At 38.0% G+C, this 16,905-nt stretch overlaps 1 protein-coding gene across 4 annotated transcripts in view; it reads left to right on the top strand.

The window, feature by feature from the left end:
* The window catches only part of DPP6 (dipeptidyl peptidase like 6), a 1,023,075-nt gene that overhangs the window by 947,263 nt on the left and 58,907 nt on the right, over positions 1-16,905 (top strand). For all 4 annotated transcript variants that reach the window (XM_063452684.1, XM_063452681.1, XM_063452683.1 and 1 more), the window contains exons 10-11: positions 2,868-2,965; positions 11,741-11,864. In XM_063452684.1, coding sequence (XP_063308754.1) covers positions 2,868-2,965; positions 11,741-11,864 — 222 coding nt within the window. The remainder of the gene's footprint in view (positions 1-2,867; positions 2,966-11,740; positions 11,865-16,905) is intronic.

The raw sequence follows: 16,905 nt of genomic DNA, 5'->3' as shown, positions 1-16,905 counted from the left end.
AATATTATGTTTTTTTTTAATTTAAACTAAATACTAATTATATCGCTTGTTACATCGTAATTTATTGAATAGCTCCATTTGATTTGTTTCATTTATTCATTTTGGTGAATGTCCACCAATAATAATCAATGCCAGGATAAAATATATAGGAATGCACAAAAGTATGTATTAAAGATTTTTAATTTGTGTGACAAGGCTGCCGCTTATCAAGTGAATATGGAGTGAAGACACAGAGAGAGAACATAAATCAATATTGTATGAATTTAATGGAAACAAAATAAGAATGTAACTTGAAAATAGCCAAACTGGAAAAATTCTGTATGCCTTCAGTATAGCTATTCTGGCCTTAAATTTGAAATTCCCTTTGATTTCACATTAGTAAATAACCTTGACTGTGTTGATGAATTCACTTTGAGATAAGCTGCAATTACAAAGCTGCCCACCAGGTGGAGACATACAACCTGTACACCAGGATACTATCCATTTTTCTGAAGGGCATTTAAGGGTATTTAAGGCTCTTCCCTTGGTAAACTATACGATCATCTCCTTTAAACAATGTGTTACACTATGCATTGCTTGAATAGAATAATAGATACAATGACACCAGTTGTTTACTGAGACCAGAAGAGGGCAATATATGTATTGATGTGATCGTATCTGTAGACTTGCACATGCAATGAATAGAAAATATTATAAAAAAGAGAACGTTCAGCTTTATCATTTTAGAACTAGCCTGGAAGAACAGATCTATTGTAAGTGAGTGAGAACGTTTCTCCGTCAGTCTACCAAAGGATTTGCAACCAAATGACCACTGGAATCGTCACTATTTGTGTGTTCTGGAAAGTAGTGTGCTGATTTATTTATTATATCCTGCGTAGATTAAAAAATGTTTTTTTTAATGACAAAAAAACTATTTTGTTTCTCTTTTTATGGTTTGAAAACAAAATAAAAATTAAGCTATGGAATAATGAAGATTATAAAAAATCATAGAACAATATTTTAAGAGAACACCTTTATCTCAATTAAGTTGTTATGGTGCCTGGAGGTCCTGGTTGTCAACTTACCTTAAGGGTTTAAGCTGTTAATGAATGATTTAACCCTAAAGTGGTCCAGACAGCAATCGTCTAATGGGCTATTCTTCCACTGCCTACGTCCCCAGCTTAGGTACTGCTGATGCTGTCAGCCTATCACTGGCTTTCCATAATTTACATGTTTATCTACACATAAAATTGATGTTATATCATACGGTTCCATGAAAGCTGTGCACTCCATATTTCAAGTAAACTAATGCTAATATTGTTGCAAAAGAAGCTAGTTTGACAGTAAAGGAATACGCTGCCCATCATATGAATAGTGCTATTTAATAAACAATGAGTTTGGATGAATTGAGAGCAATCTTGCAAATTGTCCAGTTTAACTGAAAACCATCACAACTTATTTCTTAATGAATAACTCCTATATATGTATGGATCATAATTTAAAACATTTATTTTGTCTTTTGCACGTGTAAATACCTGCACACTCCTCAAAAAACTGGTCAATCTGTAACAGAGCATTTCACATAAAAATTCACAGCATTATTTAATAGTCCAGACTGCTCTAGGCATTGATGGGGCTCTGTAGAATTTGACGACTAATGTGTGCAACCAATACTTTTTATATACGTTCAAACTCTCAAAGACCTGTGTCCCCCAGCTAGCAATGGTTTCTATTTGATAGACGCAGAGAAGTGGAAGCAGACAGGGACACACATGAAATATGTATTTATTCCAAGTAATGAGCATGTTCATCTTAAATCTCTTCTTTAACTTTTTCGACACTTATCCTCAACTTGCCTCATGGATCATCCCCGCAAAACAACACGCTATTAGATTGATGCTTGGAATGTCGGTCTCCAAGTACTTATGTATCACAGTTGTCTGTCAGTGAGATATCCCTGCAGTAGTTGTGTAGCGCAATCAGGACGGCTGGGAAGGTTCAATGTGACAGATACCTTAAAATGTATCAGTTTTGATGTTTCCAACTTATCGTCTCCATTCCTGTTTTGGTTTCCAAAATTGGGTCACAGATTCGCAGATTCAAAAAACAGACTGGAAAAAAGGTCTGAGAAAAAGGCAAAGGGGAACGAATAACACTCAGCTGCTCATTTTCGAGCAGTCATGACTAACGTTGGCACGGCAGATGTTCATGAACTAGATTTCTAATTATGCCCAAACAGTGCTTACACTGGGGTTCTAAGAGTACCCATCAAAAGCCTACACGACGACACTCACGGGTGCATTTTGAAGAGATTTTTTTTGTCTAATATCGAAATTACTTTGGCATCGGCCGTAGAAATATATTTTGGAACCCCCCTCTGCCCCTATCTGAACTGCACCACCTTAGCCTCCTTTTGAAAGGAACATTACACACACATACTGACATTAAAATACTCATACAGATTCATACACATAAGAATACTTAACATACACAAATCATAACGTATCTTTGTCCAAAAAGACCATTGCTTCTTTGCAGTCTTACCAGCTTAACATGTAGTCATTTTTACCCGTTAAAAACGTTTGTTTAACATTAATATTTTAATTCTCCTTGACCGTGTAGAATTTATTCGCTAAAGTTTGGATTTTGAGAAAGAATTAGAGTTTTGCAAATGTTATCCCAAATCAGCAAAGTTGGAAAAGTAATTGGGATTTTCTTTTCCAAGTGCAAGAGTGGTTGAAAATATATTGTTTGCAATTCAAGCGAAAGGGTTGGTACACTGATTATACATGAGACCACTAAGACTCATTTTCAAAAACTAGTACTTTGTTGGATAGTTAATGTGTTGCATGTCAGCTTATTTTGGATGGTATCTTTTTATTTTGCAGGCTGGATTTGAAAATCCTGTAGTCACTTTGCACGTTGTGAACCTGAATGGCCCGCCTCACCTGGTAGAGATGATAGCACCTGATGATCAAAGAATGAGGTACAGTGTGTCAGACAGCCAATGACTTCATAAAGAATATATATCACGCTAGTATTATATGATACATCTACTTTTATGAAATAATAATGTGTCACTCAAAATAATTAGATGGCAGAGAATAAACTCACATGCCTCTCTTTCAAAAGTGAGGCCATATACACAACAGTTGTAACAGTGGGAATCATCTTTGAAGCAAATGTTGCAGTTCTAGTCTGTATATGAAGACACACAATAATATTTAGAATGTATCCACAATCACTAAAACTTTAATAATATTAATATAGAACTGTAGCTCTAAGCACGTTCCAAAGAGCGACCCTGTGTTAATCTACCTCTGAATACTGGGAGATATAAAAGTGGGACAGCAGGGGTATTCAGGTGACGAGAGGAGAGATAAGGTCTTGCTGTAAAACGCATTCATGTGTTCCAGTCTGTCTGAAAGCTGTGCCTACCACCCCCTCCCCAGGCTAACCTGTGATCAGAGTACAGTTGGGGTGCTTTTGTATAGGCAGAATTTGTTGGTAGTTTCACACTGTATTTTATGAGAGTTTTCTGAGATGACCCCAGAAACAGGATACAGGGGACCCACCGGGGAGAAAAGACAGGGATTGAAAAGTGGGCCTGTCCCACTAAATCTGTGCATTGTACACTACTGCTACGTATTTAAAAACTGGCTGCTTTTAGAAATGCAATTGATGGATAGGACATTCCACGATGGATTAAGAGCTCAATTTTAAAACATTTAAAAGATATTAATTTTAAAGAAAATTACAGGGAAAAAAAATTATCTATTAATTTTGCAGTAATATTCTCTTGAATTATTTAATAGCTGAATTCCCGCAGTCAGTCCTGGATATCCCTTAGCTTAGGTGGAGGTTGGCAGATATAGCATTTTTCCTTAAAATCAAGTATTATAAACCTTTCCTTATTTGTTTTATTCTTATTTACCAAGCAGCACATCAATTATCTAATTCGGTTAGAAATGAGAAAAGTGAAATTTAAAGTGAAACTCTAACCACCATAACCATTGTGGCTCTTTGTTTTGGCTCTCCTATTTTTGTGACGTGAGGAAAGTAAAATAGAATGTACTTACCCACACCTATTAAAGCTGCAACTGGACACCTCCGTCTCAGCTCCCTCCCAATTATTGTTATAAACTCTGTCCTTTTCCCCTGGAGATAAGCATAGAGAGGAAACGTACAGCAAAGAGGGAAAATGAAACAACGTTTCTATTTTATTTCTTCATTTGCAATGCGTGCCCTGGCTTTGCCTAGTCTGAACTGGTTTATGTTGTAATTTGCTTATCTGTAATACTTGACAGAAAATGGAGCATATCATTAAAAAAGGTTAACACATGTTATAGGTAATTATCAATATCTTATTAAATTATGCATATTTCAAATAATTGGCAGTTCCCCATTAAAGGGCCACTCCAGACCCCTATACAACCTTAGCTTGCTGAAAAGCTTTATGTGTGAAGAGTGTGCTCTTTTTTTCAGTTTTGCAAAAAGTGCAGATTTCAATAGAAATTTACACTTTTATAAATTAGCCTGGTAACACCCCCTTGGCTTTCAAGCAGACAACAGGTAATGTTACTTCCTGGTTTCGTTCACTCAATGCAGCTGACCTCAAGAGACAGAAATTGCCCAGAGCACCCAACTTACAAAGACTTATCATTGAGCTGCATTGGGAAGTCTGTGATTGGACAGCCGCAGAAAGTCTGGGTGAGGGTAGAAGCGGAGTGCTTGCAAAGGCAGCAAGACAAGAGAACTGCAGGTTTTGCAAGCTGATTTTAGATATATCTCCAATACAAAAAATACATAATTAAATGAATGCAAGTTTTCATTTTGGGTATATCTACTCAACAGTGATTTGTATTTATTTTGTATTTGGGCAGTGAAGTGTTCCGTTAAAGTAAAAAAACAAACAAACAAAAAACAGACTACGAGGACAAATCAGCTCTTTTCACATATTGGAATTTTGCTTTCTTTTTTTCAGTAAAAGCTTTTCCTTTGAAAAATAGCACAAAAATAAAATAAGATTTTATGTATGCTGAAACGCGCTCCCAGCTACGTGTTGACCTATATCACATTGTGCCATAGCTGTGTAATAAGTTATTTATTTCCTTTATTATATATATATATTTCTTTGCTTCCAAGGCAATGGTTTTGTTGCAACGTAGCAAAAACTTTGAAGTGAAGCAGTGAATTTCAATTACTAACTCGATTCTTCAGGTCTGCGGGATTCTAAACATATGTGCTCATTACGTTAAAAAGCAAGCCACTATAGGTTTCAATCAATTGAAATGTACATTTATTTATTTAAAGTATAACGCGTTCTCTTGCTTTTTTCTGCTCCTTATCACTGATTAGCCTGACACTAGCTATAACTTTACCTTTACACAATAGGAAGAGAACTGGAGGAAAGTATTAAGAGAAAACAATAGTAATCGCATAACACGCTGGTGTCTTTCATTAAATCAGAAAGTTTGGAGAATTAACAAGGAAATAGCAAATTTAAGGGAAAAGCAGCATAACTGAAAATAAATCTTCAACTTTTTTTTCACTTTATTTGGCCTCAAACGTGTTTTACATCAGTGCCTAATGTATATTTTGTTTAATGAGACACTATAGTCACCAGAAGTATAGTCAGTCCCTGCAGGCATTTTCATGCAAACATTGCCTTTACAGAGAAAAGGCAGTGTTTACATAGCCCCTAGGGACACCTCCAGTGGCCACTTCTCAGATGGCCACTGGAGGTGATTCTTGGGGCAGTGCTGCACAGTGTGCAGCACTACCGTTCAGCATCTCCACGCTCTGCATGGAGATGCTGAATGTTACTAATAGAGAGGCATTGATTAAATGCATCTCTATGAGGAGATGCTGTTCAGCCAAGCCAGCATTTGCCCCCCTCTCTGCCTCCTGTCCCGCCTCCTTGCCTGTTTCCCTATGGGAAAGCACTGGATTTGCAAGAAATCATAGAATGTCAGCAAGGAGGCGGATCAGAGGGCCAGCTGACCCACGGGGCACTGTAAATAAGGGGGTTATGGGGAGCAAGCCACTTAAATGGTGGTTTTAACTCTATAGGGTCAGGAATATATGTTTGTGTTCCTGACACTATAGTCAGGGCCGGTGCAAGGATTTTTGGGTACATAGGCGAAGATTTACTTTTCCACCCCCCCCTCCCCAAAATAGCATCTTCACCTATGTGCCTCTTAACCAGCCCCTCTCCCCGTCCATTATTGGTCCCCTCCCTTCCATGTCCCTTAGTGTTCTTCTAACCTCCCCCTCTTTTCCCTGTCCCTTGGTGTTTCTCTCCCCTCCCCTCCCTGTCCCTTGGTGCACCCCCCACCCCCTTAGTGGTCGCACTCCCCTTCCTGGTGTGTCTCCTACCTCTCTTGTAGCGTTGCCGAGTGGAGGATATTCCCTACAGGCGCTTCAGTTTTCTGTACCCGGCCAGACTGACAGGGAGTGGTCTCTCAGTGAGCACCTCCGGTCAGTCTGGCCGGGTACAGGAAACAGAAGCTCCTGTACTGCGCTCCGCCACACTACACTCAGGGGTGTATACACACTGACAGTCACACACACTCAATGACAAACACACAGACTCACTGATCTGACACACACTCATTCATTGACACACACACACTGATTGACACTTATTGACAGACACACTCTTAGTCAGACACAGACTCAATGACAAAGATACTCTCACTGATTTGACAGACACTCACAAACACACACTGACAGACACACACATACACTGACACACTCATACACTCACATGCAACACTCATACAATCACTCACAGACACACACACTCATACCATCACTCACAGACACACAAACACTCACTCACACACAGACACACATACACTCAGACACTCACACTCACTAATTATTTTAATAAATAAACATTTTCCACCCAGCCTCCCTACCTGGAGAGCTGGTGTGGATGATGAATCATTCCCTGGGGTCCAGTGGGGTTGCTGGGCGGCGTGCAGCAGTGCTGTGATCAGACGCGGCGAGGGAGCTCTAATCTCCATGCTCTGCTCCCTCGCGGACTGTCTACTGATGCCGCGGGAGCCGGAATATGATGTCATATTCCGGCTCCCGTGGCATCAGTAGACAGTCCGCGAGGGAGCAGAGCAAAGAGATTAGAGCTCCCTCGCCGCGTCTGATCACAGCACCGGAAGGTGGCCTGGCAGGAGAGAGAGGTTCCCTCCTGCCGGTCACTGAAATCTTGCGCCCCCAGAGCCTGTGCCGCCTTATGGACGCGCCGGCCCTGCCTATAGTGTTCCTTTAAGTCCATCCAAAGTGCAGGCACAGAAGTATGTGCAGGAAGGAAAAACAAACTGCTCTCAAGTGCTTGTTTCTAAGGAAATTGTAATTCTTATCATACAATCATTGTTACCTCTTTTGTTTTTAGAGGTTTATTTATTAGACATAGATTTGTAAAATTTAGGCAGGAACAACTGATTTCCACTTTGGTGTTCAGTTAATAAACTCCTGTCTCTACAGTAAACAGAATTTGTCACATATTCTTATTACTATAATCAGCTATAAGCCAGTAAGAGTTATGGGAAGGTGGTAAGTGAGAAACGACTCAATTGAAACTACAGTTATAGAATGTATCAGTAAGATATCTCAATACATTAGTCACTCAATAGTATTAGACAAGTGTAGGTAAGATTTCTTGAAGTGATCACAAAAAGAGTAAAAACTATTTTTGAAGAGTCGTGCAAGATACAAGTGGGGCTAAATATATCTGTTAATGGACCTTAGTGATCAAAGATCAATGTGAGTTGCTTTAATAGAGTGAAGTCATGCATGTTTGGCATTAGAACGGCCATATTGTCAGGGTCGGTTATTTTAAACTTAGCATCTGCTAGAGCTACGCTGGTCAACTGCAGGAACTGTTTTTGTGATGTGGAAATATCTAGGTTAAACAACAGTAAAGTGGTAAGGCTCAAAAGCTCAAAAAATGTCATGAAAGTGCATAGCACATATAACTAGTCCAGTCATAGGCAACTTTTGGCACTCCAGATGTTTTGGACTACACCTCCCATGATGCTTTGACAGCATTATGGGTGTAAGAGCATTATGGGGGATGTAGTCCAGAACATCTGGAGTGCCAAAGGTTGCCTACCCCTGAACTAGTCTTTCCTCAGGTGTAGGAAAATTACTGGGTACTAAACTGACTCTGTAAGAATTTCACACATTTCACACAAGTTTAGTATCACCAAGCACAAAACAAATGTAGCGATGGAAAGTTTGCTGCCATTAGAATACGAGCAGCAGAAATTATCTTTATAATAGACAGTGTCCCAGAGATAACGTGTAGATTGGCAGGAATATCTACCTGTCTGACTGCAGAGTACCAACTGGATGAAGAATAAGGGTCTGTGGCTGTTTTAATGGTTTATTCCCCTTAGTTATAGTGGAAGCACGTTTCAATGTTATAATGCACAGCCACATTCTAGATTATCCCAGGCTTCTAGTTTACATCAATAAATTAGGCGAGATGTTTTCCTGTTCCTGTCATCAATTTTTGTCTCAATCATTCTGTGTACAAAGCCAAACATTGCTGAATTGGGCTTTTTTAACACTGGACATGAATTGAAGTTTTTAGTTCAGGGCTCGGAAGCAGTTCCATTCATCTGTTAACATGAACAGAGCTACTGACTAGGCTGATTGCGGCTGTGACTCAGTCTATTTCATAGTAAGCTGGAAAGAAACATGTCACATATTTATATATATTTTTTTTTTTTTTTTTTTTTTACATTTCGATTAGGCAATCCAGATACAGGTAGAATAAAAATAAAATTAAAAAAAATATAAAAATCCTCAAATAAAAGTATATGACAGCTGCTTGACTACTAGAAAAAATAAACATTAAAAAGATAACATACTGTAGCCATAAGTAAATTGGGCACATTATATAACATTTGCATGTACAGCTAAATTTCACGTTTGCAAACACTGAACATTATTTGAAACCTTATTGAATGTTTTAGCATTTTTTTTCTGTCCTAGTTACAAACGTGTTAATAGTAACTCAAATATATATATTTTTTTAATACTAACTCTACTTGAACCCCTTAAGGACACATGACAAAATTATTCCGTCACGATTCCCTTTTATTTCTGAAGTTTTGTCCTTAAGGGGTTAAAATACTAGACGGCCATTTGGAACAACCACCAGTTATACATCTTGTGTTGAGATGTTTTGTGAGTTTATTTGCACGTTTTAGTCTTAACATTAACACAGTGCCAATGATGCTGATTCTGTTGGGTGCTTTATATCATACGAAACAATATTTGATCTAGACATCTTTCACAAAGGGTTAATACTAAAGGTTACTTTATTAATTTCCCTCTTGCCACAGATGAAGGAGACCATGGCGGGCGATGGTCGATGTTCATTTAATTTAACTCAAAAGTTAGAAAAACTAAAACGTCCTTTCCCGTATTAAAACACAAAAAGCCGATGTGTTACATAACTCATAATTGGTTTTCCTTACTTATCATACTTTACAAAGCTTAGGATGATCCCAGTATGACAGTTTAAAGTGGCTCTGTCACTCTCCGTGATTTGTTTTAAATCAATCTTCCATTTCTCCTTCTTTTAATTCTTTTTTTAAATTTACCTTTAATTTTTAGTAATACAGTTTATGGACTACTTTTTCTCAAGGGGTGCGTCATATTTAGCAAATTTTGGCAATTGGCAGAGGCAAATTTTTGTACCCACAAGCCATCAGTCTTGAAAAAGACCCAGCAGGGTCAAAACGTCGATCTAACCACTGTATGGAAATATAATACAATAAACCACAGTTTGCTAATACAAGACCTGTGAGTGCCTCCTGCATTTCCACTGTTTACATGTTGTACGCAATTGGAGTTGCACCAAGGCAAGTTTTGCTCATATATATTATTTTTGTTAAGGAGAGTGCCAAGCCATCAGCTGTTATTATATATATATATATATAGCAAGGGAATGAGTATAACCATCAAGGTACAAGGGGCATTAGAAAAGGAAAACTTGTTAATTGCCCTACAGCCTGTGCGTAATTTCCATGTTATGGTTATGTCTTGCCCAGTAATTGCATTATTTTGCCCCCCTTACATTTATTTCAATGCTTAATAGCCCTTGATAAAATAAAGGTAAAACTTACTTTTTCCAGTGCTGAAGCTCCCTCGGCGATGCTCACCTCCCCATCTTCCAATGCATGGACTTCTCCCCGATGGTCCAATCTAATGCTCCTCATAGGGGTGCATTGGGGGAGCACATGCGGGGCTAGTGCTGTGCACATTTTCAAGCTTCCCCATAGGAAAGCAATGAATCGATTCTTCCCTAGGGTGCTTCCCTGTCACGTGACCTACGGCCTACGACAGAAGCACATCTAGCTGCTTTCAGTATGACAACCACTAGAGGTCGATTTAACTCTGCAATGTAAACATTACACTCTCTAAACTGCAATGTTTTCCATTACGGAGTTAAAAGGACAGAGACACTGTACACCGACCACTTCATTGAGATATTGTCCATTTCGGTTGGCCAGTTTAGCACAGATCATAATAGTTTGGGAAATAATTCTCCCACTTGAGACAACTTTAAACAGCGAGATTATGCAATTCTGTTTCTGCTAGCCGTCTAGATGCAGTGACGAAACCCCATTATATTTCTTAAATCTGTTCACTTTTTACTTCTATTCAATGAAGCCTGAAGAGGTTAAATATGAAGCGATTATTCTGACAGTCAATATCATCAGCCGATTCATCAAACCCAATCATTATACATGTATATGGACAGCCGCTGCATTGTGCATGTTCGAGTGCAATGCCTTTATCTTATCATCAAGGAATGTCACTTTGCTTCAGAATATCTGGCTCAATCTTGTACATAACGTTTGCTCTCAGCCCACGATGATCAATCAAGTCTGACCTAGCAAACAAGCGTATTAAACAAGCTAATCAACGTCCCTCTAAGAATAATGTTCTTTCATTGTCTTCCAGTAAAAGCGTTTGGATGGTTTCCAGAAATTGCATCTGGGGTTTTTTTTTTTCCTAATGAAAAACATGCAGATTGACACAAACTGGTCAGGCACAGTTTTGCTTCTATGTGGTTACAAGTGTGGTCAGTGTGATGTATAATTCAGAATGTTTTGATTAGCAGCTGTTTTTTGATTCATACTTGTCAACAGTCCTGAATTTGATAGGACAGTCCTGAATTTAGCACCTCTATCCCACCATCCCGGGTGCTCCTTTTGATATCCCAGTTATGGTACATTGCTCTATAAGCACATGTTTAAACGCTCTTGTGCTGCACTAAGCAGGAATACCAAGGCATTCTAGTTCCCATGCATGCACTTATTTAAATTTCCATTTTCTATTTAACCCTCGGACAAGATAATATGGTGTAGTACGCAGCTTTTTTTATATTCCATATGTTTGATGTTCCCCTTCTATTTGGAAACATATATTGGTGATGGGGACATTTATAAAGAAATGACGATGAATGATATTGCTATAATCAGAGGAGTGGTTTCTTATTTGATTTCCGACTTGTAATGTTTTACATTTTATATAATAATAACATTCCTGGTTTTACGGATTTCCTTGTTTGGAAAGAACTGGGCAATTCATACATCCAGGGGTGTTGGTTTTCCTGGTTGCATTTAGGGCTGTTTTGAGAAACGTTTATTTTTTTTTATACAACACATTCGTTAGGATACTTTGTTGAAGTTAATCTATGTGTTTTGTTTTTACCTTGTAGAGAGTTTTACATAACCATGGTAAAATGGGCGACAAGTACCAAGCTGGCAGTGAACTGGTTAAACAGGGTACAGAATATTTCCATTCTGACACTGTGCGATGCCACAACTGGAGTCTGCTCCAAGGTAAGGATATTGCAGCCAAATACGAGTTTATCATTCCGTAGACATTACTTTTCTTATCTGTGTAACCCATCAACTGGTTTTTAAAATATATAGGTAATTCAAAAAAAAAAAAATAAGCAAAATAAAAATGTAATTAAATAATAAAGGAAAAAAAAAATACTGAACAGGTAAGTGTCATAGCAGGAAAACTCTTCCTAGACCTTGGTGGACTCCACAAATCAAGAGCCTCTGATTCTGCTCTGTTGTTTTTAAGGGATTGCCTTAAATACTAGTTAACTTGTATCCCCTGTAAAAAAAATCTTTTTTTGTACTGTTCCTCATAAAACATATTTGGGGACTGGAAGTGAATATGGCAAGCCAGCAACTGTGATAAATCCATTATTAAAGGAGCACTATAGTGCCATGAAAACAAACCCCACCCTCAGAGCCCCCCTCCCGCTGGGCTGAATGGGTTAAAACCCCTTCAGCCACTTACCTTTCTCCAGTGCCGGGCTCCATCTGTGCTGGGGAACTCTCCACCCCCTGCCAACGTCACATCCGAATGCGCATGCACAGCAAGAGCCATGAGCACATTCAAACAGCCCATATGAAAGAATTACTCAATGCTTTCCTATGGACGTCCAGCGGAAGCGCCTCTAGCGGCTGTCAGTGAGACAGCCACTAGAGGCTGGGTTAACCCTCAGTGAAACAAAGCAGTTTCTCTGAAATTGCTATGTTTTCAGCTGCAGGGTTAAAACTAGTGGGACCTGACACCCAGACCACTTAATTGAGCTGAAATGGTCTGGGTGCCAATAGTGGTCCTTTAAAGGGACACTACAGTCACCCAAATAACATCAGCTTAATAAAGCACTTTTTTGTGTGGCCCATGCATCTAAAATCTCACTGCACAATGTTTTGCATTGTCAGAGAATTGAGCAGTGAGACAGCAGATGCATGATCTATCCATCTTTAAGCTAAAGTTGTTTTGGTGACTATAGTGTCACTTTAATTCCTTCAGTATGTGAGTGATGCCTACAGTCGAGTGTTTTCATACCTAGCCCCTCTATAATAAGTATATATGAGTGTCCCATACACATATGGTAATCTGGCAGCGTTTATAAGGAATAGGGCTAGTGTCACATGCAATATATTTTCCTGCAGTACAGTTCAGCTTGAGGTGAATTACGGTAAATAAAAACTGTAGTATTGGAGTATGTAGCAGTCACATGCTGCAGGAAAGAGCCAGCAGTTAGCGTAATTAAAGCAGTTAGTTTTGGAATTCATCTTTGTGTAATTAATCAGTTTACATTATGCAGCATGTGAACAGTACACTCTTAAAATCAGCCCTTTTCATGAATTGTCTCTGAGTGTGATAACAATGCTGTCTGTCCAAGAAATCTCGTTAGAACATACAACCCCACATTCATTGGAGAAAACCTAAAGACGACAGGATCGCTATTAGGTGTGATCATTAAACAGAGAGTGCTGTGATTTGATAAGTGAATTTGCAAAGTTATACCACAGTAGCCGAATTAAAAAGTTTCTTCAGCTCATTTGCCAAATTGGCTCATTTAGGCTTGATTATGCAACTACGTTTTTAATTTACTTCAAGTCACTGTTTAGTGACTAGTGATGTTATTGTTTACCTGAAGGCCCTGCTGCGGCTGTCGAAAATTAGATACTGCCAACCTCATAGCATGAAACATTTTTAATCTATATAGAACCTTATTTTTATATATATATATATATATATATATATATATATATATATATATATATATGTATATGTATAAGAGCTGAAATATATGGGTTTCGCCCCTTCAAAAAAAAAAATGACGGTTTTCTGTAAGAACAGAAATAAGGTTCTAAACACATAGTACATAGCATTCTACCAATGTCATATTTTATTTTGACTATTTTTTGAAAGGATCACATTTTTCCATATTGTCATTTTCCTGATGATTAATACTTCACAAGGGCAGGAGAAGGTGCCAAAACTGTCACTTTGAAGAATGTAAGACCAGTACTATACATAGTTTAAAAACTGCAGAGTGTCAAAATAAATAAACTACTTAAATAATTTGCTCCCCATACTTCAGATGGGAGAGTGGAACCAATGGCCTTTAAACTGCCTTTTGCTATCTCTCCTCTGGAGGAACCATCACATATTTTGTTAATCTCTCCTTCCAAAAGCCAGAGAATGGTGGTGGATATCCTGCTTATTATAATATTAATAAGACTTGTGCATGGCAAACATTTCCAGTTCTTCCAAATTGCTTAGGATATGATTCCTGACGTTTTTGAGAATTTTGATTCAAAAAAACTTGTTTTAGTTTGGAAAGTTGGTTCACCTAAATAATAAAGGAAAAATACTGAACTTTCTAGAAGTTTGTAGAATTGCACAGGTAAGTGCCACGGCAGGTAAACTCTTCCTAGACCTTGGGGAGACTCCATTAATCAAAAATCTCTTATTCTGTTCTGTGGTTTTAATGGGACACTATAGTCAGCAGAATCACCACAGCGGCACAGCCTAATTATTCTGGTGTCTATAGCCTGTCCGGGCAGGAAGAGCAGTGTAAACACTCATTCTAGACAAGTGTGAAGTTCTTGGGTGAGGCTTAGAAATACCTGCAGTAGATCAGAACCACAGAGCATGAACTTATCACTGCCTAGCCTGACTTTACCCACTGATCTCTCCCATTCGCAAATATCTGTTGTATCCATTGAGTCTTTGAGATAGAGAGGTAATTAGCAATGGGCTCAGGATTTTGACCACAATAATTGTTCCTGATGAGAGGTACATGATGCGCTCCATCTTCTAGTCGTGTATGTCTCTAAGTTTCTTTTGCAATGACCACCATGTTACCATGCTAAAATAGATCAAAATAAACAAGTTAAATACATTTCGCTGCTATTTTGAATTACATTTGTAAATAAAATAGATAGCAATTTATAACAATTTACCATTTTACAAATAAACAAGCAAGTTTAAAAATAATAAACGAGCATTCTACAAAATAGAGGATTTTTCTATCCATAAAATGCTCCTTTATCTGTGACAATTCCTTTTTTTTTTTATTTCTATATCATATATTATGTTCTATTTTGCTTTTTCTTATCTCAACAAAAGCACAATATGTTTCTCTAAGCTAAAAGTAATTTTAACAGTAACAGGTTTTTTTGTGCTCTTTTTTTATTTATAAATCTGGATAAGTTGGTAACTCTTCTACCTTCACTCATTAATTTGTAGTCAATTGTGATGGATTCTTCTACATTACAAATTCCATGAGCAGTCACTTTTGCCCCGTTCATCTATCAGTGCTTTTTATTTGTGATATCATTAGCCCATTTTCCATAATAATGAGTTTTGCTACCGTTTCCCTAAAGCAATGTGTTGCAATTTCCTTTGTATGCAATGTTACAATAGGCCATCTCCAAGCTCCCACAGTCACTCTAATACTGCGAAAACACCGTTTGATGGTATCTTCGTAATTTGCTGGATTCAGCTACGTTTATTTATTTGTTGGGTAATAAAGTTCTTTGATTATGGTGACATTACAATTACAGGATTCGAGGAATGCAGTGTTTAACAATTGCAAAGGAGCAGCATTATTTGTTTGCATTGACGCCTTGAACTAACCTAGACAACTGACAGCCGAATGAAAAACACACTGTGAGAAAAATTGGAAAAGCCCTCCATCCTTTTAGGAGAACTAAAGTCACCCAAACCACTTCATCTCAGTGCAGAAATGGCAACGTTTACCCTTAAACACTGACAATGACAGCCACTAGAGGCACTGCCTCTGCAACAACCAAGTGAATCTCGATCACATGACGTTGCAGGCCTTGCCAGAAAGCATTCATTCCATGTTTTATGGGGAAGCTTGGATGGCATGCGACACTCACCCTGCGTGCACATCAGGTCCACACCAGGTCCTCTATGAGGAGCATTGTATTGGACCATCACTGGAGGAGGCCTTGTCTCTTCCATAACATTATGGAAGGCAGGTTGGTGAGCAATGCCAAGGCTCCTTGGAAAAAGGTAAGTAAAAAGCTTTGTTTTATTATTTTAATGGCACACACGAGGGACTTATATAACTAGGGACTGGGCCACTAAAGCAATAGGAATACAGGTTTAGTGTTCTTTTAAAGGGAACCGTCATTTGCCATTTTTATTTTTAAATGATGTCTGCTTATCCCCTATATCTAACAAATATGTGTTTGTGAGGTCCGAAAATTAAATGTATATGTAAAAATTCACTGTTGTGTTTGCCTCTATCTTGGAAATACGTTACCGTCAGTCAGCATGGAGATTTCCCAACAATATATCAATTGCATTAAGTATCTACATGGTTGTATATATAGGGGGCATGAGTCAACATAGTATGTTTCTTCTCCTCATGTATTGCAATGTGTCCCCCTGGCTGTGCCAAGACTGACCTGGATTGTAATGTCAATTGTTAAGTCTTAAGAAGAACTTAGAATGAATGTGGGTTGGGTGTGATCATTTTTTGATAAGATTTTATATACAAAAGATGGTAGTCAAACATTGATCAAGTGTCCAGTGTTCCACATGAGTGAGTTCATTAAAATGGCATACATTGTAACAACTCTCCTAATTTAGGAAGAACCCATTCAGAAAATAATGTACAAAATATATATCTTGTTTACAATATCATTCATCTAAATATATTTTAAAATGTTTAAAATAAATAATTATGAGAATTATTATGAGATTTATCAAAATAAAGCATCTCATAAATTATAGCTACGTAAATGTTATTTTCTAGGGTAAAGTGGAGGCAAAAACAAGAATCTGAGCAATTGGAATAAGCTGGTATATGACCATGAAAGCAGAACCAGTAAAACTATTTTCCAATCTTCATGTTTCCCATCCTCTACATATTTTTGAGGCTTTTCATTTTGTATAATGATAAGAGCCATTTTCTAAACTTAAGGTCCATCTTCGCTTCCTGCACGTCTATCTAGGGAATGTGCGTGTTTAGTCTTGAAAGCCTTTTTCTATGTTGACAGCTAGAAGACATGTCTATCTGTAAACTTG

Source organism: Pelobates fuscus, chromosome 4 (genome assembly GCF_036172605.1).
Source record: "Pelobates fuscus isolate aPelFus1 chromosome 4, aPelFus1.pri, whole genome shotgun sequence".
NCBI lineage: Eukaryota > Metazoa > Chordata > Amphibia > Anura > Pelobatidae > Pelobates > Pelobates fuscus.
The sequence above is the reverse complement of the archived record's forward strand: the minus strand, read 5'-3'. Positions and strand labels throughout refer to the sequence as shown.